The sequence below is a fragment of the Ascaphus truei genome, chromosome 1 (assembly GCF_040206685.1).
Source record: "Ascaphus truei isolate aAscTru1 chromosome 1, aAscTru1.hap1, whole genome shotgun sequence".
In the NCBI taxonomy this organism is placed as follows: Eukaryota; Metazoa; Chordata; class Amphibia; order Anura; family Ascaphidae; genus Ascaphus; species Ascaphus truei.
Window position 1 is genome coordinate 50,526,152 of NC_134483.1, and position 22,285 is coordinate 50,548,436.

At 42.4% G+C, this 22,285-nt stretch overlaps 1 protein-coding gene across 5 annotated transcripts in view; it reads left to right on the forward strand.

Moving 5' to 3' along the window:
* RAI14 (retinoic acid induced 14) overlaps window positions 1–22,285 on the forward strand; it is a 165,502-nt gene that overhangs the window by 56,286 nt on the left and 86,931 nt on the right. For 4 of the 5 annotated variants that reach the window (XM_075587806.1, XM_075587835.1, XM_075587817.1 and 1 more), the window contains exon 3: window positions 19,232–19,362. In XM_075587806.1, the coding sequence (XP_075443921.1) occupies window positions 19,232–19,362 (131 nt within the window). Of the gene's footprint in view, window positions 1–2,504; window positions 2,749–19,231; window positions 19,363–22,285 lie in introns of those variants that run through there. The other variant, XM_075587845.1, reaches the window with a different exon arrangement.

The following is a 22,285-nucleotide window of genomic DNA, read 5'->3' on the forward strand; positions in this document are numbered from 1 at the left end:
ATTCTCATGAGAACATATGACTGTATGCTGACAGAAACTGATAAGAGACTCTGGCTTTTCCTGACCGGAAATACATGGCAGGGTCATCTATAATTGTTTGAAAAATAGACAGGCTGACCCAACCAAAGAATTAGTTTGCTCTGCTAACTGGAAACCACTTACATTGGAATAAATGAATGTACCACTGCCCTCTCGCCAGCAATTACACATTGTACAATTTTACACAATGATAAAGAACACTTATGATCACGTTTGCATGTGGTCCACAAACGGACAAACCTGCCCTATCCCATAATCGCACAGCATATAGTGCTTCCACTGCAGCTAGGGATTCTGGGTAAGGACATGCAAATGAACACTTGCCGCGTTTCACTCTTTGCTTCTTCTCCGCTGTAACCTGGATCCCCATAAGAGAATGACGGCTGTTGTTTTACAGCGCGTTTACAGCAAATGCATTTGACTCTTGTCGTATTAACATTATAACAGCTTGGTATAGAGCAGTTGGGCAACTTCAGTCCACTAGAGCAGCGGTGCGCAAAGTGGGGGGTGGGGATTTTGCTGGGGGGGTGCGGGCGGTTGCAGAGGCCCCGCACTCTTCCCCCAGGCATTTAAATTACATGCCAGGGGATCGCGTGAGGCCTCTGCAACTGTTTACTTATCGGATTAGCCCACAGTGTTGCATCGCCATGGTAATGCGGAGTCAAATGACGCCGTGGCGCCATGTGATGTAACATCACATGCGTAAAATGACGTCGCGGGTCACATGGTGTGACGTCACATGACCCCGCAGTGTCATCTGACACGGATGAAGGTAGGTGGGGGGGGGGCGAGAGAGACAGGGGGCACAGCACTAAAAGTTGGCGCTTCCCTGCACTAGAGCTACCAACAGTTCAGGTTTTCAGGATATCCCTGCTTCAGTACAGGTCAAAGACTGAGCCACTGATTGAAACACCTGTGCTGAAGCGGGGATATTCTGAACCCACCCCCCTCATACCTGGTGTCCGTCATCTTCTGACAACACATCGCTGGAAGCCGCCGGAAACCAGTTAGGAGACGACGGAAGCCCCGCGTTCACTCCCCAGCATTTAATTTAAATGCCTTGGAGAAGAGCGCGAGGCTGCTGTAACCGCCGCGCACCCAGTTTGCGCACCCCTGCCTTAAGGACTGGAGATGCCCTGCTATAGAGTGGAGCAACCTTAAAATACACATTGATTAACCTGTAGGAAACATGGACGTTCTAATTTATTTTGTGTGTGTGTGTGTGTGTGTGTGTATACAGTTACCTGGTGTAATTTCTTAGTGCAAACTTTGCTCATTGTAACTTTTACACTGGGATGCAAGTCTGGACATGGGGAATAAAAGAATTGTTGCGCAGGAAAACAGTTTGGAGTTTGGGCAGCTAATCCCAAATAGGGAAGGGAAAAAAAACGAGGAGACCGGGAACGTGACAAAGCAGAATAGAGATAATGTATGGGATGATATTTGTGTCACATGGTTTCTATTCTACCTTCACACACTTTTTTTTTTAAATGTAATATACAGTATATCTCTTGCAACTGTAATAGGCCGATCTTTTGTATAGAAAGTAGCAGCATTTGTCAATATGACTATTGTTTTGAAAACCATATACAGTGTAGGTGGTCCTCCGTTATCCGACGCAATCCATACCGTTAACTGCCGGGGCTAGTGAAAACGTCGGAATGCGAATCCCATGCGAACGAGCGGTGGATAATCCATTCCGACGTCGGATAATGCGTTCGCGGCAATGCATTGTCATCCCTCGGATGATCCAATAGTAATTAAACGAGCCGATGGATAGTGAGGTTCCCCTGTACTATGAAAATATGTCATAAATTATGAGATCAGTGACTGCATCCATCCCCCCAGCCCCCTCGTTTCAGCCATAGTGAGTGATAATAGGCTCTCCCTGTGTATCAGGGGTGGAAAAATTTAGGGCATCTAAATGTAGCCCCTGTGCTGTGTGCACCATGTCTGACGACCGTGCTTTTCAGTTTTCATGCCTGATGCGGCTTTTCGCTGACCGGCCACATTGGAGACTGACATTCATATTTCTGTCTACCCCTGTCGGTATGTTTTATATCACTTGGATACACAAACAAAAAAACACTTAATCTGTACTTCCGCACAAGGAATAAACACAGTAATGACTTGTTTGAGTAACGCATTAGTTATGTCAGTTCTTAAGTAATGGCCTTTCTTTAGTTAATAGAGGGCTATCTTTGCTACTTTTCAGCTGCATCTGAATGTATGTTTATGATTTGTACAACACATGTTTTCAGTTTACCTTTTCCCAAAAATACAAATGCAATCATGGTTGTCTTGTTTTTAAATAAATGTTATGCAATTCATAGGGGGCTCTGTAGCAATCTCTGAAAACATTATATATGTGTGTAACCCCCAGTGTCTGCTATCAGAACAGGACATGGCCCCTTTAAGAATTACATTCCACTGGACCATGTGACTGTGCTTAGCAAGTGAAATGACAGTTGGTGACAGTTGGAAAGGGAGCTGAGGGAGTGAGGGTGTGCAGGCCCATCCTGCACAGAGAGTCCATGCAGGACGCCTAAGAGATCGGTAACTGCAGAGAGAGAGATTTTCCCCTCTGGACCAGTGCATGCAGCAGGGACCAGGACCTGACCGTGCAAAAGGAAGCAGGCAGGCAGAGGCTACTACAGAGAGATATATTAGGGAGCCCAGCTGTGCAGGAATTACACCAGGTTTGAGTGGGTGAGCTAACCCACAAAGGATATAAGATGCAGTTATATTGCCATCACAGTTTATTCTTTGTGAAGCACCAGACCTACACACACACACACACACACACACTGTTTATCAGCTCCAACGATTGTGCTAGCACACCAGGATCTACAGGCCAGTACCCATGATTGGGAGGCCGACAGAGATAAAAGTTATTCTTTGTTTGTGCAGCGTTCACACTGTTAGTATAGTTTTTTAAGTATATATGTGTATGGAGTGATTCTGAGATTGAGTCACCGTACTGATTCATATGAGAGATACAGGAGGGCCCCGGGTATACGGCGGGTTCCGTTCCAGGGGCCTTCTGTATAGTGAAAATCGCCGGATCCGCTTTCCGGCGATTTTCACTAGTCATTTTTGCATGCGCAAATCGGCATTTTTGCCGTTCTGAGCATGCGCGACCTATGGTCTGCACGCGCAAACTACAGTATGTGCGCGCAAACTACGGTTCACATAATTGAAAGATTTTTGCAGAGGGAGGGATCAGAAAACAAAGGGGTGTTTTAGGAGGAAGGGGGTGTTCCCAGAGAGAAAACACAGACACACACACACTTCCACTCTCTACGAATGATAGGGAAGGGGTGGGGTGAAGAGGACTGCCCCGGTCTGTTTGGAGCTGCTCTGTAGAGCTCAGCCATGTGGTGGGGTGGGGAAACAGGCAGGGGCAGGAGGGATTGACGGCCTCGGCAAGCAGGAAAAAAACCTCCAGCAGGGGACACAGAGTTGCCAGTACTGAGTATCAGACAGTACCATCACAAAAATGCCCTGTATGTATCTGGGGCAGAAAATCCAGCACACTCGTGTTTGTAAATAAATAATAATAATATTTATTGCCCGTGCGATCTGCGTTTTGGTCCCGTCAATGTTTAATTCCCAGATAAGTTTAGTATGTGGTGCAATGAAATGCAGAAGCTTTATGGGTTAGGATTTTTAAAATACATTGGGATCTATGCACTCCCTCCTTGGATCAAAGTCAATTAATGACAGTGGCATGTTTAATAGGTTAAGTCCAAAATTATATAAAACCTTCTAACACTTGAAACACTTTTGTATAGCCTATTCGAGTGAATGGGGCGTATAGTGTCTTATGGCATAGCACGGCTTAGTTAATCTGGGCCTAAATGTAGCTAATTGACACAATTTTTAGACAAATCAGAGAAGGACACGAACAATAATTACCAGGTAACATTTAAATTGCACTGACCAATATTTACTAAGCAGATTTATTCCATGAGACACCTTCTGAGCCAATCAAGGGAAACAGTCCTATGGTTTCTCCATTGCTATACAGTGTCTTATGGAATTATACTTTACTCTGTTGATCATTTGTTTAAAAAAAAAATTGCTTGCTTCTGTATGTGAAACTGACCATGAATGTGCTCTATCTGTACTTTATTTTGTTCATTGGTTTGCATGTTTTCACTTGTACTTCTTACACCACTAATCTACCAAACACAATGTAAAAAAAAGTACTGTATACTACTAAATTGGAGCAAATTATAATAGCCTTTTATCAGTGCATACTGTACAATGTGCATTCCTGTATGTGTTTATCCATGTACTGTAGTCATCATATGATCCAGTACATGTAGCTCATGTTTAGGAGGGAGCGACCGTGCACTTAGCTTCTTACTTTCTCAATGTGTAGTAGTGGGAAGCTATTAGGAAGGAATAATGTTTCACTTCGTATGTGGGAGTTTCCCTGATCTATTGGGAGAGTTGGCCAGGCTAAAATTAGCCAATGCTCTTTCATATTTTACATTCACTGTTGGAATGTCTCTAAGTTTTTAGGCACTTGGTTTGAAGAGATCTGCACCCCTCAAAAACCGTGAAGTGATCCAACAATATGAAGTGTTTGTGCATGTCGATTTTGTAGCCAATTTGGAGGAAAAGGCCCAGATCTACAAAGCTCCATTATGTCCGTGACGTTGGCCTAACTTAATGTCACGTTTAGACTAATGGTGTATCCTCAAAGGACAATAACAAAGTTGGGTCGTGTACTCCCATAAAAAGCATAACGTTAACTAACACAGACGTTGGTAATAATGACATGCACATGAGGTATTATCATAACATCACATATCCACTTAAATCAGATCAGCTTAACGAGGGGACTTGAGGAAGGTAACTGTAAGCCATATCTAAACTGGCCGTTACTCCCATTCAGACCCTGTAATAGGGCTTTTACTGGGTCTGGATGGGTGTGTGTGACACCAGTCGGGCATAATTTAATGACCATAGTGTTCTTTCCCAGTATTATTTCCCTCTACTCTCAACTTGAGCTTTAGACCTTCATAGGGTCTGAATATGTGACATAACGTCATGTTATTGGAAGATGATGTGACATTATCCCTCAATAACTTGGCATTAGCTTATGTTGATGAGATGTCGTTTTGATGTTGGTTTCTCATATAATTAGCTTTGAGGATATAATGTTAACTCTGGGAACATAATGTCCAGGAGTTCTTGCCTAAAACAGGAATGATTTAACTATGTTGTATGGATGTGGCCAGTAAAATAAAGATTATCCAGACACTGGTATAATCAATGTAATACATTTCTAGGTTGTCTCACGATCCAGGGGAGCATAGGGGGAAAAAAACACAAGAAAAAAACTGTAAGTGTAGAGGAACAGCACATGTGGAATTAGTTCCCTAGTGAATCTTGGCTCCTATGCCTCATCTATTCGCAGGAAAAAAGAGGTTTTCAAGCAGTTTAGACCACTCTGGGTTGTGGATGTGATGCTTGTACAGGCTCCGTCACCTTCAAGGTTGAACCCTCAGCGAGAGAGAGTGCACACATAACACATCATATGGTATAAAACGATATTTATAAATCTTTAAAATGCACACTTACAGTGTAGCCAACATAAAACAGCATATGTGCCAAGTAGGCTGATAGTAACGACCGGGAGGACAGATCACATTGTCTCTCACCACACCACCTCCGTCAGGGGCTCCAGCTGGATCGCACGGTCACATGGGCGCCTGCTGGTGACGTCACTCCGGCTCCAATGGTAGAACGGAGACGTCAATTCCGACTCAGCGATCGCAATGGATGCATGGTATGGAAACGTCTTCCTCCACGGTCTCGTCACAATCTGGGCAGTATCACTCTACCCAGGAGGAAGCCGAATGATTGACAGGTGAAACGTGTAGAGTGGTGCATCAATAAATTCCACACAATAAGTAATTCCCGAAGTTGCTGATCGATCCGTTCTCCTGTGATCAATCGGCGAAGATTTGGCTCGGGGGTTCACTAAATGGCTGTCAGTGCTGCAGAAGAGGACTAAAGATGCAAAGTTCTGTGGGGAAGATCATGTGACCAGACAGTCACTAGATACATTTGGGGCACTGCTAGAGAGATGGCAGAGCTCAAAAAGGGGTGTGCCAGAGCCTGTTTCAGAAGGGGATGTGACTTTGTAAATGGTTGCTATAGAAACAAAAAAAGCTTGTTAAGTTAAAATGCACAAAAAAATTCATTTTGAATTGGAAAAAAAAATGCTACAAGTATTTTCTCATAATACAGAACTGATTTAGTTTAAAAAAAAAAAAAAAAAGCCATGTAGGATATTGCTTGGTCTGCAGCTTTAATTAGCACAAAATACTTTGGGCAATGTAATCTTCCAGGGGTTATGTCATTGAGGGTTTATAGTCCAAAGCAGCTGTGCGTGACGTTTTCTGATGTAAATCCCCACTGATGGGTCTGTCGACAGATTTCCTGGGGCCCAGGACTAGATTTCGACCGGGCCCCTGTGTCGGCAGTCTTGCGTGAACCCTCCTCCCCATGCATTTCTCTGCCCCCTTCTGTCTCCCTCCCCCCCCCCTCTCTTTCACACTCGCTCTCCCCTCCTCGCCCCTGTCTATCACACCTCTCTCTCTTCCTCACTTCCTCTTTTACAACCCCTCTCTCCTCTCACACTCTCCCCTCTCACTACATTACCCCCCTCCCGCAATTCACCCCCCCTTCTTCACACTCAGCAGCCATTATTATTAATCATTATTAATTATGTTAACCTCTGCGTCAGATGTAAAAAGCCAGATTAGCACGTGAGACCATACCAACGTATTTTTATGCCAGATTACAGCACCAGTTATATAGTATATGCACATTTTTATCATTATAATATTGTGCTGACTATCTGCTCCTCTGTCTACTATAACCTCTCCCGTACACTGCCACAACTGGAACAACATTGCAGCAAAGCACCATGATAGTCAGAATGCCATTCACATCTGTTTTGAAGTATTGTGACACATGATACATACCCCCCTTTAATTCATAACCACACACTATACTTTCCATGAATCATCAACTAAAATGTGTTTTCCGTTTCAGTTGGTTTTCTTTAATTGGGTATCACAGGACTAGTAAAGTGGCTAACAGTTCCTTTTTTCCGTGTTTTTTAGATGTCTCTATTCTTCTGTGTACACTGTGTTTTATATTTGTTTTCTTAAAGACTTTGCTGTGGTATAGGTGACGTAAAAACGTTTGCGTATTGTACATAAAACAATAAAATGGCACTTCAACGGAAAACAAACCATTCCTAAAGATGACTTCTGAACATATAACACCTTTTTATTGTGCAGGAAAGCGAACTGATGAGCCAGTCCAAAAGTAGGAAAGCATCAAATTGAGTTATATATGAATCGCTCACCGTAAAAGCCAAACGCCAGCACGCGTACAATTACAAAGATAATCTGCACATTACCAATCAGATCCCAATACATTTCTTGTCGCGTGTACGGTCTGTGCAGATGGCTTGTTAGGGCAGCATTGACCGAGTTTGTAGATTTTCATCTGTGTTTTAAATTTCCCCATGACCTAATGGAGAATTTATTACCCGTGGCGACATTCATAAATTGGAGGAGGGGATTTTGTAATCTGTGTTTGGCCACTGGAATATTTAAAATGTGGGATGTTATGTTCCCTTAAGTACACAGCAGGCCTCTGGCACTGGAGGGGTTAATATTGTTCTGGTTTTGTTTATTTAGAACATTATTTTGCAGAAATAAATGCCTGGCCCGCATTGCATTGTTACTCTTCAGTTAGTGCTTCTTTATTATAGGGCTAAACTGTTACCACTGATACGATTTCAGGGCAACTGCAAATCAAACCCACCTAAGGGCTGTTCTATACTGCGTGCGCTTTCTGCGCCGTGCAAGCGTGCGGCATTTATAGATGGCTGAGGCTATAATGGTGCCGCACGCGTGCACGACACGGAGTGTGGAACCAGCCGACAGGGGGGAGGATGAAGAAAATAATTCATTTGCACCGCTGAAGTGTGTGTGTGTGTGTGTTTATGTATGTGTGTATGCATGTATGTACAGTATGTGTGTATGTATGTATGTACTATTAATAAATAATTTATTAATGTATTTATTTATTACAAACCTATTTAATACACACATACTCACATACATACACACACATATACGTACACATACATACACTTATACACACATACATACACACAGTACCTCACTCGCTCACAGTATACACACAAAAAGTGTGCGGCACGTGCACGCGCATGGCCGCACACACTATATTACAAGCCTTAACTTTAATTTCGATACTGAAATTCTTAATCCATTGTAACATGGAAGTTGATATCTCATTAGCGATGTGCTGGCCACTTCCAAACGTATTGAATAGGGGAAAGAGAGACTGAGAGCAAACACTCATTTCACATTCGGAGCACATGGTGACTTTTTGTCACTGCATTAAAAAAATGTTCTTGGATATTACATTTTTTTTATTTTATTTTTTTTATCTCAAAGCAGCAGTCTAAGCTGCCATGAATTATTATTATTTTTTTTAAATATAATTTTTTTTTCCCCCTTTTAATATGTGAATCAATACAATCCACACAATAAGTTATTAGCTAAATTGCCGATCGATCCATTCTCCTGTGAGAGATTGGCGAAGATCTGGCTCGGGGGTTCACTAATTCACTGTCCGTGCAGAAGGAGAGGACCAAAGAGGTAAAGTTTTGTGGGGACGATCATGTGACCAGGCAGTCACTAGATACAATTTGGTGCACTGCTAGAGAGACGGCAGGGCTCAGAAAGGGGTGTGCCAGAGCCTGCTTAAGAAGAGGAAGGGCACTTGACTTTGTAAATGGTTGCTATAGAAACAAAAAATGCTTGTTGCTTTATAATACATTAAAAATGTAATTCAGAGGTTTTTTTTTTTTTTTTTAAATGTTACAAGTATTTTCTCATAGTACAGAACTGATTTATTAAAAAAAAAAAAAAATACACATGTGGGATATTGCTTGGTCTGCAGCTTAAATATCATGCGATAATTCAGAGTTAATGTTTAGCTACTTGCTGCAGTAATGGAGAGTTTGTAAGGCTTTTCTTACTTGCACATGGTGTGTTTTTGCCCCAGAATTGCACCACATTTCATTAATACATACAGTACACCTCTATAATTTCATCTTTGATGTACCTTTTTAATGGGCCTATATGAGTCTATCAGAACTTACCATCACTGGCTACTAAAATTTTGAACAACATGCAGTTCTGACATTAACCATAATAACTTTTTATAACATGCGCCTACTTCAAGGTGATCTCCATTCATTTCTAATCAAATATACATTATGAAAAATGTGGACAAAAATGTACTTTAAAACCACATGATTAGTTGAATTCCTCATAAACCATGGGCTTTAAAACACCACGGTTTATTGACCAGAAATGTCAAATAAGGATAACTTATAAATTACCTCTTGGATATTGGGCTGTTTATTTAGCATTTCTTTTTGTTCACATTTAATTGCTTGCCAGATGGACTCCACTTAAGTGTGTATACTGTAAGTCAGCTATATCCAGTTCATTTCTCTTCCTCTCGGGATCACACTACATTACATCATATTTCAACATTACAAGAAACAAAACGTTAATGGATCTTGGCCATATGGTTGAGTCATCTGTTCCATTAAACTTTGTCGAGGTTATGTCGGTGTCTTTGTAGCATACCAAGAATTGTAGTCTCTGTTCACCCTCCCAGGTGCTGGAGGCATCTACAGGGCCTTTCTATGAGGGGTTAAATCACTGTATATATGAATCGCACAGTGATTTGTGTAGGAAATGAATACTATATGATGCTAGCTCCTTGTGGGTTAATTATTGAACATTGTACTACTGTTGTGCTGATTTGGACACTATCGCACAGAAACTAGCATTGACTTGGAATAAGCTGAAGCCATGTAAGAAAAGCACATAAATCACAGATGATCGCAATTTGGTAATCTTACCATATAGTGTTATGGTTCATTAAGAACGTTGCATTATAGCCGCAGTTTTTCTTTTCTTGTATATCTATTCCAGAGATGTTTTTTCCATCAGGGTTCCAGGGAACGGCGGGGTTCCGTGAGCTCCCCTCAAGGGTTCCACAGCCGCCCAGGGGAAGGAGGGGATAGCTGGGACAACTCTCCCAGCTGCCCCAGACCTGGCGGCACCCCACATGCCAGTGACACGGTGGCTCTCGAGCTCAGCAGTAGCCGCCCGGTTATCGCTATTCTTCTGCTCCCTGCCGGCGCCGGAAGTCACGTCAACTTCTGACTGACAGGAGGGAGAAGAAGAATTGGGCAAGAGCGCACACCGGCAGCTGTCTTAAAGTGAGAGAGAGAGAGGTCTTCGTGAGTGTCGGTGTGAGTGAGTGTCGGTGTGAGTGTGTGTGTGTGTGTGTGTATAAGAGAAAGGGGATGAGGGAGTGCATGTGTATAGAAGAGAGGGAGTGTAACGGAGGGAGAGAGTGTGGGGTTGAGGGAGCGTAAAGGGGAGGGACTGGGGGCGGGGACGAGATGGGGTGCGGAGGGGTGAGAGGGTTGGGGTTCCCCATAATTTCACAATCGAATTCTGGGGTTCGTTAACCAAAAAAAGATTGAAAACCACTGATCTATTCAAAAGTCGTCAGTTCTGCCTACTAGACATGACTCCCTAAAAGGAGCAATCTCGTACTACGCAACTGCAAAATCGGGCAGATCATGAAGTGTGATAACTGTCACATACACGCTATCGGTGTGTTTGGGAAAGGGGTTAATGGCAACTAGCTACAGTATTCAGCTGACTCCCCTTCTCGCAGGGCACTAAAATGAGCATAGGCCTCACTGAGTTGTAATATACTGCTGACTATCTCCTTTTATAACCACTCCCCAAAACGCTCGCGGTGCAATTGTAGCAATTTTGAGCAAGGCGCCTTCATACAGTGATGCCGAGTCGTGCAGTGTGAAAATGACGTAATTTGCACCAGTTTTGAAGCAGTGTTCCTGTTTGCTGTTCTTGATCAACATCCCCCAGTATGTATACCACTGTTCTGCAGCTGAGGTCTGGGTAGCGTTGCTGTTGGGCAGAATACCAGAGGGACCAGCGAGCCATTGGCACTTAAAGAAAAAATTTGCTCTACTGTGAACTGTCTGGTATGAATTAGAATTGCCGTTTTTATTTCCCTGCTAAGACATCTTGTGAACAGAATGGATAGCTTGTCACCAAAGAATTCCCTCTTTCTGAGTTATGGATCTCCAGGGTTTTCTGCTAGTTCACTTCTCCACCCAGCTCTGTACATTTGTTATAAATGATTCATTACTCTACTCTACTGTTATTAGGGCTGTAAGCTGCAGGACCATTGTAACATATCGGTGTTGTGTGAATTCAATGATATTGCAATTTTCTTTACAACTTAAAAACAAGTATCTTATCAGACCAAGTAGTTGAAATGCATCTTTTCAATTATTAAAGTGTTAAATGTACAACCTTTTATTAAAACAAGTGGTAATCTTCTGAATTGGTGTTCTTCAACAGTGGTTCCTAGAAACCCTTGGGTTCCCAGGCTATGCCTAAAAGTCAATTTTCAGGTCATTTGATAATTGGACCAAATACAAAAGAATTTACAATTCATCTGATCTTAGACGAGCTATTATGGGGGGTTTGGGTTCCTTAGGCACGTTCTATAGTGCCGGGCGCGCGCTACACCGTGCACACGGAATTTTAGTTGACTGACGTGAGTCTGCCCTTCTACACAAGGGTCGCGCGCGCACGGCAGGGGGAGGGGAACCGACAGACAGCGGCGAAGACGGGGAAAGCATCTTTTCGCACCGCTACCGGCACTGAATGTATGTGCGTATGTATTTGTGTCTGCACAAATGTAATAAATATTTTATTTTTACCAATGTTTTTTTTCTTAATAAATAATAAATCACACACACATACACATACACACATAAACACAAACGAACACTGTACCTTCACAGCTTCTATAGTATACCTACAACGGCACGTGCATGCGCGTTTGTATAGGCATGCGCGGCCGCATGCTGTATAGAACGGCCCTTACAAGGCATCTGATCTCAGACGCGCTATTAGAGAGGGTTGGGGTTCCTTACAATGCATCGGATCTCAGACGCGCTATTAGAGAGGGTTGGGGTTCCTTACAAGGCATCTGATCTCAGACGCGCTATTAGAGAGGGTTGGGGTTCCTTACAATGCATCGGATCTCAGACGCGCTATTAGAGAGGGTTGGGGTTCCTTACAATGCATCGGATCTCAGACGCGCTATTAGAGAGGGTTGGGGTTCCTTACAATGCATCTGATCTCAGATGCGCTATTAGAGAGGGCTGGGGTTCCTTACAATGCATATGATCTCAGATGCTCTATTAGAGGGTCGGGTTCTGCAGAATTTCACAGTATAATTATAGGGTGCCTTAACCACAAAGAGATTGAAAACCACTGGTCTGGGTTGACGTACTGCATTCTTCCAATTTGCCACGGTTTCTGTTATAGCAGCTAGTGTTAGAAACAAAATAAACATTTGGAGTATAATTACAACTTAAATCAGAAGGGAAAAGTCCAAGTAAAAATTAAATGGAATCAGAAAATAAGTAATTTTTTTTTTAAATATTCTCTCTTGTAACCAAAAAAAGTGGAACTTTTGAACATTCCCAACACGTGGATAAAAAAAACCCATCAAATTCGGAACAATCTCTTCAGCAGCTTTCTGAATATTTTGAATTTGTAGAGAGTACTGTATACTTTATTAGGAGTATAAAACCATTTCAGTAATCATTTGTATTGTGACTATTAATAATGCAAATAGAAGAGAAAGCAGGGTGTGACCAAGTAGACAAATGTACTAATATTTCTATCTATACAGTATGTTGCCAGATTATGTAACAGCAGTTTAATATTAGTCATGCGTTTTTTTTTTTTTAAATTTTTTTCCGTAATGTACAGCAACACAATATTATATCCGTGTTTAAAATAGACAAGAAGCAAAAAGTGACACACTGTGAGTGCCCATTTGCATGTCATTACCCAGAATCCCTGGCTACAGTGGAATACTAAGTATACTAAGCCAGGGGTGCGCAAACTATTTGCGTTTTGGCCCCCTGCCTACTCCCCGATGTGTCGCCGAAGACACGGTTGGCAGCAGGTAAGTAAGTTACAGAGGCCTCACATTTAATTTAGATGCCGTGGGGAAGAGTGCGGGGCCTCTGTAACCGCCCCCGTGTCCCCAAGCAAAAGCGCCCCCCAATTTGCACACCGCTGTGCTAAGCCACCGGTGCACAAACTGGGGGTGCGCAAGATTATTTAGGGTGGGCGCAGGCAGCGTGCGGCGAAACCTGGGGGTGGGCAGATGCTGTGCACGGATGGCCAAAAGCTCTGTGCTGCTTCTCTGTGCTGTGGCTAGGGGCGGGGCCTTGCTGCGGGGGGTGGGGCCTTCCCTGCACACAGACACCCCCTCCTCCTGTATTACCCGTCCCAGTTTTCAGCAGCATGGGGGACAGGAGCATGCCTACAGAAGCACTTCCTCCCCCAGGTGAAAGTGTGTGACTTATGATTGTGTGTTGTGTTTGTTGTGATTGAGTGTGTGTTGTCTGTGTTGGTTGTGATTGTGTGTTGGTTGTGATTGATTGTGTTTTGTGTGTGTATTGTGATTGTGTGTGTTGTCTGTGTGAATGGTGTGATTGATTGTGTGTGTGTTGGTTGTGATTGTGTGTGTTGTGATTGAATGCAATGGTGCGTAAACTGGGGGGCTTACGCTCTCCAAAGCTTGGCGCTTGGGGAGACAAACATAATTGACTTTGAGCGCGCGCGCGCGCACACACACACACACATAGCCACACAAAAATAGCCCCGATCCATGCCCCCCGCTCGTGCTTGCAAAATTATGCAGGACACCCTGTGCTCATGCTTGGAGAGTTTTGATTACATCAGGCAGGGGGAGCCCGAGAAATTTCATGGATAAAAAGGAGGGCTCGGCATAAATAGTTTGCTCACCCCTGTGCTAAGCAATAATGGAGAAAATCTGGTTTGCAGACCTGTCTGAGACGTGTACAGTGGAGGGGGTTTGTCACTTTTTTACCCACCATATCTTATTTAATGTTTGTTATAACGTAGTAGCTTTCTTAACAAAAAAGGTTTTGTTTTTTTTAACAGATAAACAATTCTTCATCACTGATCACTGCAGTGTTTGCTTTCAAAGCAGAATTCTTTATAGGACTCTTCAATTTGTGATCGTAAATAAAACTGCAGCTGAAATGGGTGTTGTGATAAACCTGTTTCTTTAATATTTACCCAAATGCCAAAAAACTGTCTTGCGCTTCCGTGTAACAGCAGTTGCACCTATGGTGTCAAAGTCAATGGAGCTAGTGTGAGGGAGCTCAGCGTGGCCACTGAGTTGACCGGTGCAGGGGGATGTCAAATCCTTACCTATGCTGCATCCCCGGTCTGGGACATGCTCACCTCCACCGCTCCTGCGTGCCGCCGTCTGTGAGTGTCAGGAGAAAGAAAGAAATTCGGCGCTACTGCGCATGACCGACTCAAAGAAACTCCCGGATGATCTTCAACCAACTTTATTAACAACACACACTAGGGCTACACCACGATCTCCCCCTCTACGCGTTTCACCCTCTAGGATAGGGCTTCGTCTTGAAGCGAGACGAAGCCCTATCCTAGAGGGTGAAACGCATAGAGGGGGAGATCGTGGTGTAGCCCTAGTGTGTGTTGTTAATAAAGTTGGTTGAAGATCATCCGGGAGTTTCTTTGAGTCGGTCATGCGCAGTAGTGCCGAAGTTGTTTCTTTCTCTTTTTCTTTAATATTTACACCTTATAAATACATCTTTGCTCTGACGCTCTTTATCATGTTGCACTATCATGGTGCTGCTTGTGATGATTTTTTTGGGGGGGAGAGGGGGAGATCAAACAAGATGATTAACAAAGGAAACACTGGTTTTGTTTGAATGTGTATAATAGATTTGTAGGCTGTGATGCTTCCTTGAGGATACTAGTGTGTGTATACTAGTGTACATATATTTCAGATCCTCAGAGGTCTCTTCAAGTGTACCTGATGTATGTAATAAAACAGGAATGTGAAAGTATCTTTGCGTTCCTCCTTTTGGAGGTGTTGCACCCACACAGTGCCTTACTCCCTGAAGTAACACAATTGCATCCTTTACATGCAGCCCTTCAGTGGCCTATAAACGTAGTGTGTGTGGCACCCTGAGGGTCTTTATGACGTACCCTCTGTGTCATGAGGTTTTACTCCTTTTTCTATTCACGATGACCGCAGTGGAAGCAGGAAGAGGCAGCATGAGCGCTCGAGCGGTCACGTGATCACTAATGCCGGAGGGTCCATCGTTTGAGGCAGCAGGACCCTAAGACACAAGTGGCGGATTTTCCATTTGGCCTGGGCCTAGGATTGCAAAAATGTCCGCCCCCCCATATATTTTTCCCGTCCTCTCGGCCCTGATGGGAAGTCACTTACAGTAGCTGTTGCAGCCACCTCCTGACCGGCTGCCCTCCTTCTGCTGAACCGATGGCGTTATGTTGCCATGGCAATGCAACATCTCAGCGTCAAATAATATCGCGTTACCATGCAATGTGATGTCCGCAGCGTCATTTGCTGCTGCGGCTCAGGACAAGGGGGCCGCAGCGTGGAGGCGGCCGCCACAACTAAGTGCCATGGGGCGGCGGATGTGAAAATAGGCACAACAATTAACCCTTTCAGTGTCAATTTCCCTTTTTGGTGTGCTGTGAAACCACTTCCCTCTGAAGGGGAAAATGTTAGTCACCTTTATTTGAATGGGAAGCGGCTTTGCAGTATATTGAATTTGGAGCATTGTAGTTCTGAGCCCAATTGACCGCATATTGAATCGGGATGGAGGAGGATAAAGGGAACAGGACGCCTCAATTTCTCAGTTGGAATCATTGGTTATGTTGTTGAGACCCTGAACTGGTACAAAAGAGATCGGCTACAGGAGCCCATCCCCACAACAGAGGCACAGAATCATTATTCTACACCTTCAGCACATGTTGGAGTGGTGTAGTCTGGTTGTAGCTTTGTTTGCTTTTGCAATCTCCGAGATTAAGTTATCTGCATACTACATGTGAAGAATGCTGCTATTTCTGGCCAGAAAATATTCCACTCTCCTCATCCATTGCAAATTCCTGCCTTGTAACCGGTGCAGAGTGCATCTGTCCAACTTGTATACGTATTTTTTTTAGATAATGTTTTTAAACTTTTTCTACTTTTCCATAGTAAAGAAAAGCTTGGGGTGAACTGTTACTTTTTTTTTTTTGTCCATTTTGCTTATAGTAATAATAAAGCCATAATTAGTCAAACATAAAGAGACATACCTGGTACGGTTGAATTTCCGCTGACCTGGAGAAAAAGCAAGCACAGGCATTTTTACAGGATGCAAACAAATGAAGCTGTTAGTGTAAGGGTGGGAGAAAAGGAAGCGTATTACACTGAGTTCTTTGAAAATAAATAAATGGCGTAGCCTGCTAAACCGGGACGTCTGGTCACCGTACGTTTATACTTCTTCAAGAATTGCCCATGTCTATCATAATGTTTGTCAAGGAAAAATAACTTTGGCTAGAATGAATGCAAGGAAATACACAATATAATTACACTTTATTTTCCGGGGAGAGCCCGACATTACTCCCGTGAACAGCTTGTCCGTTTTGTTTCAGAGCTGGTTTTCAAATGATGTACTCTTTTTCTATTGGTAAAAGCCATTTTTTTTTTTTAAATCTAGATAATCTAGTATCATTTTCATTTAGCGTTTATTTGCGTCCGTTATGAAACTTTTCGCTAAGTTTTTGGTTTTTTTGCCACATGTTCGTCAGCTTGTGATTTGAGGAGTGTAAAAATACTAATTATGCTGGTGAAACAAACAAATGTATATATTGTAGTTACACTTTTTTCTTTTGTTCTTTTAACAACTTCTTGTAAACCTCTAGGTTTCCATGGACCTCAGGTTGAATGTCTGCAGTTAATAATGCTTTGTTTTCAATTATCTTAGCTGGTACAGTAGATACGTACTAAGTCTGGTATCCACCTTAGAAAATCTGCAATGCCGCAGGTATGTTTAGTCATACGGGAGCATTACGGTTAAGGCATAATAATATCCATGCACTTTTCTGGCAATGTCTAGTCTCTCTTGAAATATTGCTTTGATAAGGGACTTTCCTTAAATAAACTTTCCTCTGTGGAAAAAGAAGAAAATAATCCACATACTTGTTACTTAAAAATTTAATATTTTTGTGATAAGTGTTGAATTATAGTCACAGAGGTTGTATGCTTACAGCACAAGTTCTTCTGTTAGCTTAATGTTTTAAAAATGCAATGAGGAGAACAGGAGATACCAGACAACAGAAACACATGACTAGGTAAAAACGAGACTGTAAATGCCACTGGTTGTAGCGTGTTTGCCTCTACAATTCCCTTAAATACAGACAGCAAATTCACATATTACAAAAAACAGAAGTGGACACTGTCAATGATTGTGCCATAATAACATCCCACTGATACTATACACTTGGAATGATTGTGCCATAATAACATCCCACTGATACTATATACTTGGAATGATTGTGCTATAATAACATCCCACGGGTACTATACACTTGGAATGATTGCCCTGTATTATTCTATTTCTTTTAAGACCATATCATTTATAGAAGTCAGTGACCGCTCAAACACACACTGTATAAAATGTATAGTGCACATTCTGAAGTTACGGGTACTGTTTCCTTTATGGGAGTTGATCTTTAATGGGAATTCCAGCTGGTGTATACCATATGTTATTCATCGTAGAATATGGGTCATTTTCCAACAAGTTACTCTAAACCAGGGGTGGCCAACTCCAGTCCTCAAGGGCCACCAACAGGTCAGGTTGTAAGGATATCCGTGCTTCAGCACAGATGGCTCAGTTGCTGAGGACTGGCTTTGGGCACCCCTGCTTTAAACCAAAGGTTACATAAAAAAATCTAAATGCTGCTTCATAGGCTAACTAAATGAGAACTACAAGCTCTGTTATACTGTTCCTACACAGTTTATATGCAATCAAGTCATCAATGAAAACACTATGATTATCATAGGCTCCTACATTCAGTTACTCCTGGGTTTTTTTACATTGATCCTATAGGAAAGACCAGCTCAGACATACCAATCATATTTCTGTAGTTAATGGTTGGTGAAAGAGCAGGCAGTTGGCAGTTCTATTTTTAAGCCTGCCCGGGCAAATCATTACCCTATTAATAGATGGGCAACAACTTATTTCAATTGTCTCTCTTTTACTTATTCTATCTGTTATTCTTTGCTTCGATCTATTATTGATTTCCCTTAACCAGTACATAATTGAGTCGTATTAAAATAGCTGAAGCAATTTTGCTTTTATTTTGTTTTGTTTCTAAAATGTTTTACTAGGAAGTAATACATTGAGAGTTACCTCTCGTTTTCAAGCATGTCCTGGGCACATGATAATACATGGTTGCATTAAATGAACAGAGGTTATACATTACATTTACAGACATTTCATGAACAGTGAGGCCCATAAACATATACAGTATTATCTCTATGTAACAGTTACAAGCAAGGTTACATTGTGTTGGACGATGTAGGATAGGCCTGCAATGTGTTAGAAGAGGCCCTGCCCCATGGAGCGTACAATCTATAAGGAATGATGAGTTGAAACATAAGTTAGAGGGGATGAGAGGGTTGGTGTGTTTTGGATTCTTAGCTGTAACATTGACAAGCATTTGTCGAATGGCAGCAAATGGTGACACCCTTTGGCTGCCCTCTGGTTGCTGCCAAAAGCTTTAGTCACCTGTTTAATGGGCAGCATCCTAAACCAGCTAATATAAGGCCTGTGTAGAGTTTCATTTTAGCTCCATTCTTTCCTTTCTGGAGTGGCCTTTGGTGCATTAGATGCAGTATGTTGAAGGCCATTCCTGCAGTGAATAGATTGCATACCTCTCACCTTTTTCAGAACTTGCCATGGACCTTCTAGTTGCTAGTTTCCCTACTATCATAGGAATGTGATTGGATGCATGGTATAGTCAGTTCAACACCATTAATCCTAGAATTGGTACAGTATAAAGTGCACAAGAAAATCATTAAAATGTGGCATGCTAATTTGAATTGATTTCTTTTCCTGCAGACTAATGAGTGGAGTAAGAATGACGAACGCCTGCTCCAAGCTGTGGACCATGGGGATGCAGAGAAAGTGGCTGCACTTCTGGGGAAAAAAGGAGTTATTGCTACAAAACTGGACAGCGAGGGTAAAACTGCGTAAGTCAACGCTGTTTGTTTATGGTTGTTGTATACAACACATCCTGATCTAAAACTGCTTCAATTACAGTAATGTATATGTGCTTTTTATGTATGCTTTATTTAGAAAATGTTTTACCAAGAAGTAAAACATTGTGAGTTACCTCTCATTTTCAAGTATTTCCTGGGCACAGAGTTATGATGACAGATACATGGTTACAAATGCATAGTTACATTAAGTGAGCAAGGTTATACATTAAATACACGACATTGCATGCACTGTAAGAGATAATATATGTTATAGGCGTATGTAACAGTTGCATACAAGATTAAAATCTGAGACAGCTTTAGTTTTGAAAGAACGTAGACTGGTGAGAGTCTCCGGTAGATTGTTCCTGTTTAAGTGTGCACGGTAAGAGGACCGGCCGAATACTTTGTTGAACCTTGGGACCATGAACAGTCTTTTGGAGTCAGATTTCAGAGGATAAGTGCTGCATGTATCAGGGGTGAGGAGCTTGTTCAGATAGATGGGCAGCTTGCACAGAAAGTATTTGAAAACAAGACAGGGAAGATGAACTTTGCGCCTAAACTCAAGTGATGACCAATCTAGTTATCTGAGCATTTCACAGTAATGTGTGTTGTAGTTGCATTGGAGGACAAAACAGCATATTGAATTGTAGAGGGTATCAAGTGTGCCAAGGTGGGTTTGGGGTGCCGTGCCATGTACTATGTCCCCATAGTCTATAATTGGCATTAGCATCTGCTGTGCAATACGCTTTCTGACCAGCAGACTTTGGGAGGATTTGTTCCAAAAAGTACACCTAGTTTGGCATAGGTTTTGGATGTCAGGATATCAATGTGCATCCCAAATGTTAAATGGGAGTCAAACCATATGTCCAAGTATTTAAAACTAGTAACAGGGGCTAGAATGGTATTAGCATTGGTTCTGATCTGGAGCTCATTCATTCGAAGCTTTAAAAATGTAGCCTTGGTCCCAAATACCATTGTTACAGTCTTGTCAGTGTTTAAAAACAGTTTGTTTTGGGAAATCCAATTTTCAAGTCTCAAAAAGTCAGATTGAATTACGTGTTCAAGGTCAGAGAGGGTAGGGCTGTGTGCATATGACTGTCATCCACATACATATGTATTGAAGCTCCCTTTCAAGCTGTAGGAAGATAATTGATGAACACTGAGAAGAGTAGGGGCCCAAGAACAGAGCCTTATGGGATACCGCAGGTGATTTCCAAGAGGTTGGAGTTAGAGCCTTAGATGGACAGATGTTGGGATCTACGTGATAGGTAGGAATGAAACCAGTTTAAAGCATGCTTCCTTATTCCAGAGCACTAGAGTTTATTTAGCAAGATAACATGATCAACAGTATCAAAAGCCTTTGCAAAATCTATGAAAATTGCACCAGTAAGTTATCCCAGTTCTATTCCACACTGTATCTCATTGCAAACTTTTAGGAGGTTTGTTACCGTGGAGTGTTTGGGGTGAACGCCAGATTAGAATTGGCTAGGGGAATTTGTCTTGGTATAGTAATCGCTTAATTGGGAGTGGACACATTTTTCCATGACTTTGGATAGTATTGGGAGAAGAGAGATTGGCCTGTAGTTTGAGACAGTGTTTTTGTCCCCACTTTTGAAGATTGGGACAACTCTGGCAGTTTTCCAGGTCTTAAGGATATGGCCTGCAGACAGAATAGAGTTGACTAGGGAAGCAAACGGTTTGGCAATGGCTGGGGCACCAAGTCTTAGGAACTTAGATTGTAGTAAGTCAGGTCCACATTGGCTGCTTAGATATAATTTGAAGAACACTTGTGTAATCTCCCCTTCAGATAGTGGGACAAATTGATAATTGTGGGCAGTGTTGGCAGAGGGTGGGGCTATAGGGGTGCTCTCAGAATGAGGTTCATGTTTGTGGTTTGGGTTGCGGTTCGCTAATAAGTTAGTAGCACAGCCCACAAAGTATTCATTGAACGCATTTGCAATGTCAGTGGGATTTGTCAGCGTAATATCCTCCTTAATCATGTTACATAATTACATAGTAGATGAGGTTGAAAAAAGACATACAGCCATCAAGTTCAACCTATGCTAAATTTAAACAAGAGATACTTGATCCTATATCTATACTTTCTTATTGATCCAGAGGAAGGAAAACCAACAACCCTAGTGTCATATCATCCAATGATATCTCATAAGGGGAAAAATAAATTCCTTCCTGACTCCAAGAATTGGCAATCTGATTACTCCCTGGATCAACATTCTTCCCGTGTTTACTTATTTGGTACGTGGCCATGCCTGGCTGGTACTAATCTGGTACAGTGCAGGCAGAGTTGGGCCCAATCCAGGGTTTTCCCCACCAGCAAGCAGCTCCTTGAGTGGCAGGGGGGGAGGCGGGAAAAGGTCTGTGTTCTGCCCAATCCTAGGCTCAGACCTTGAACCCTCCCCCAGGGACTTAAGGATACCATACCCCCTGCTCTACTAGGGAGTAGGGGAAGAGCACAGACCGCCCTTGGTGCCCATGGCTAGGGGTGTTAGTCAAGGGACCATCCGGAGGCTGGAGATCAGAGAGAGAGTATGCAGTGTATGTTGTATGCAGAAAGAATAAAGATGGTTCCTGTTGCAAAATATACTTCTGCCTTTGCAGCTACTGCATGACTGGGCACTATTGCTATGCCTGTTGGCTACAAGCACTCCTAAATCCTTCTCCATCAAGGATTCCCCCAATTCAATTTGAAAGTCACTATTGATTTTAAATCTACATTGAGTGTGACCTGATGCTTATAAATAATAGATCTAATCTGCTGTGATTGTTTGCTATGCAGTGTAATGCTGTGAGATTGTTTGCTATGCTGTGTAATGAGTAAAGGTACATTGGAGTACCTGTCTTATACTGGTTACAATTTGTAAGTTTCTGTCTGAGGTTGTTTTTTGGAATCCAT